Consider the following 2997-nt stretch of genomic DNA (forward strand, 5'->3'; position numbering starts at 1 on the left):
CTTTGCCAACAAAGGGCCGTCTAGTCAAGGCTATGGTTTTTCCTGTGGTCATGTATGGATGTGAGAGTTGGACTGTGAAGAAGGCTGAGAGCCAAAGAATTGATGCTTTTGAACTGTGGTGTTGGAGAAGACTCTTGAGAGTCCCTTGGACTGCAAGGAGATCCAACCAGTCCATTCTGAAGGAGATCAGCCTGGGATTTCTTTGGAAGGACTGATGCCGAAGCTGAAACTCCAGTACTTTGGCCACCTCATGCGAAGAGTTGACTCATTGGAAAAGACTCTGATGCTGGGAGGGATTGGGGGCAAGAGGAGAAGGGGACGACAGAGGATGAGATGGCTGGATGGCATCACTGTCTCGATGTACGTGAGTCTGAGTGAACTCCGGGAGTTGGTGACGGACAGGGAGGCCTGGTGTGCTGCAATTCATGGGGTCACGAAGAGTCAGACACGACTAAGCGACTGAACTGATGAACTGAACTGAAGTGACTTAGCACATGTGAGATTAGACCATAATTTCGGCTTCCCTGGTGGCTCAGATGATAAAGAATCCACCTGTAATGTGAGGGACCTGGGCTTGATCCCTGGGTTGGGAATATCTCCTGGAGGAGGGCATGGCAACCTACTCCAGGACTCTTGCCTGGAGAATCCCCATGGAGAGGAGCCTGGCAGTCTACAGTCCATGGGGTAGCAAAGAATCAGACAAGACTGAGTGACTAAGTACAAGGTTAAGATATATAAAACCATTCAGTCGTTGAGATAACTTGGAAAAAATGCTAACAATGAAGAACCAGTCTAAGGACTAAATGGTAAATTATTTTAATGTTTAAAGTCCTGGCCGACCGCTCGGGACCGTCCCCGGCGAGGCCCAGAGGCCCGCAGTTTGGCCAGCCATGTTCCTCTCCGCGGCGTTACGGGCCCGCGCAGCCGGCCTCGCTGCCCACTGGGGAAAACAAATAAGAAATCTGCATAAGACAGCTGTTCAGAATGGAGCTGGAGGAGCCTTATTTGTGCACAGAGATACTCCTGAGAATAACCCAGAAACTCCATTTGATTTCACACCAGAAAACTATAAGAGGATAGAGGCCATTGTGAAAAACTACCCAGAAGGGCATAAGGCAGCAGCTGTGCTTCCAGTTCTGGATTTAGCCCAGAGACAGAATGGATGGCTGCCCATCTCTGCTATGAACAAGGTTGCAGAAATTTTACAAGTACCTCCAATGAGAGTGTATGAAGTAGCAACTTTTTATACAATGTATAATCGAAAGCCTGTTGGAAAGTATCACATTCAAGTCTGCACTACCACACCTTGCATGCTCCGAAACTCTGACAGCATACTGGAAGCCATTCAGAAAAAACTTGGAATAAAGGTTGGAGAGACTACACCTGACAAACTTTTCACTCTTATAGAAGTTGAATGTTTAGGGGCCTGTGTAAATGCACCAATGGTTCAAATAAATGACAACTACTATGAGGATCTGACACCTAAAGATATTGAAGAAATTATTGATGAACTGAAGGCTGGCAAAATCCCAAAACCTGGGCCGAGGAGTGGACGCTTCTCCTGTGAGCCAGCTGGAGGTCTTACCTCTTTGACTGAACCACCAAAAGGACCTGGGTTTGGTGTGCAAGCAGGCCTTTAATTTATATTCGCTGTAAATATGTCAGTGGAAAAATAAAATATGAATCTCCTATCTACCTAAACTTTTTATACTACTTGTTCATTTCCATCTGTGTACACCTTGCTTGTAACCTAGCAACTTACAGCTATTAAGTATCATGTCAGAACTTCAGAGCACCATTTTCAACTGCCTCTTCACTTTTATCAATATTAGGGTACTGTGAAATAAAAATTCTGTCAAATTTCAAAAAAAAATAAAAATAAAAAAATAAAGTCCTGAGAAAGGAGTAAAAGATACTGAAAATGAGGGTCGAGTGAGATTAGGGGGCAAATTACAAGGACATAAAAATTAAAATATAAATCAGATATTTTATAATTTTGTTTAATTGATAAAACTGTTTTGCTTGCTATTAGGTCATTTCCCAAGAGTAATAAAATGCTTTTAATAACATTCAAAAAATAAATATCACTTTAAAGAATTTGTCATTAAATTATTAAAAAGCAAAACATACCCTAAAATTATAATTGCTTCTACTAGCAAAATTTTCAAAAAAGGAAACAACTCATAAAAAGGGGGAAATGGTTGAAGAAATTAGAGTAGGCAGAGGAACCAGAGATCAAATTGCCAACATCCACTGGATCATCGAAAAAGCAAGAGAGTTCCAGAAAAACATCTATTTCTGCTTTATTGACTATGCCAAAGCCTTTGACTGAACTGAACTGAATAACAATAAAATAATATTTTTCAAGAATATTAAGTGATCTAGAGAAATTTAAGTATTGTGGTATGACTATGCCAAAGCCTTTGACTGAACTGAACTGAATAACAATAAAATAATATTTTTCAAGAATATTAAGTGATCTAGAGAAATTTAAGTATTGTGGTAGTGCAAAATAACATGTAAAATAAAAATTTTGTTAAAGTGATTACAAGTATGTATTATAACTGTAAATAAAAATTTAAATATATACAAATTGGTCATAAAGAGGAAAAATTGAAAGAAAATAGGAAAAAATGATAGCATATTAACAGTTAAATTATAGGTATTTAAATTTTCTTATGTATATTTCACATATTTTACAAATTTTGATAATATAAATAAAATGGTATAAGTGCTTTGACTTATGTAATTCTTATGTGACTTAACATAAGAATATGATAATAACCCCGGTGGCTCAGCGGTGAAGAATCCACCTGCCAATGCAGAAGATCCAGGTTTAATCCCTGAGTCAAGAAGATCCCTTGTAGAAAGAAATCACAACCCACTCCAGTATTCTTGCCTGGGGAATCCCATGGACAGGGTAGCCTGGCATGCTGCAGTCCTTGGGGTCACAAAAAGCTGGACATGACTTAGCACACATGCAAACAAATATAAATA

General features: G+C 39.5%; 1 protein-coding gene across 1 annotated transcript; it reads left to right on the forward strand.

Annotated features, from left to right (window-relative positions):
- The first annotated feature begins 844 nt into the window (after nucleotides 1-844).
- Nucleotides 845-1701, forward strand: LOC133249858 (NADH dehydrogenase [ubiquinone] flavoprotein 2, mitochondrial-like). The gene has a single exon (XM_061420835.1). It carries the CDS (start codon nucleotides 891-893, stop codon nucleotides 1638-1640), a length of 750 nt encoding a protein of 249 aa, XP_061276819.1. The 5' UTR covers nucleotides 845-890; the 3' UTR covers nucleotides 1641-1701.
- The last annotated feature ends 1296 nt before the right edge of the window (nucleotides 1702-2997 follow it).

The sequence above is a fragment of the Bos javanicus genome, chromosome 6, assembly GCF_032452875.1.
Source record: "Bos javanicus breed banteng chromosome 6, ARS-OSU_banteng_1.0, whole genome shotgun sequence".
NCBI classification, from domain to species: domain Eukaryota; kingdom Metazoa; phylum Chordata; class Mammalia; order Artiodactyla; family Bovidae; genus Bos; species Bos javanicus.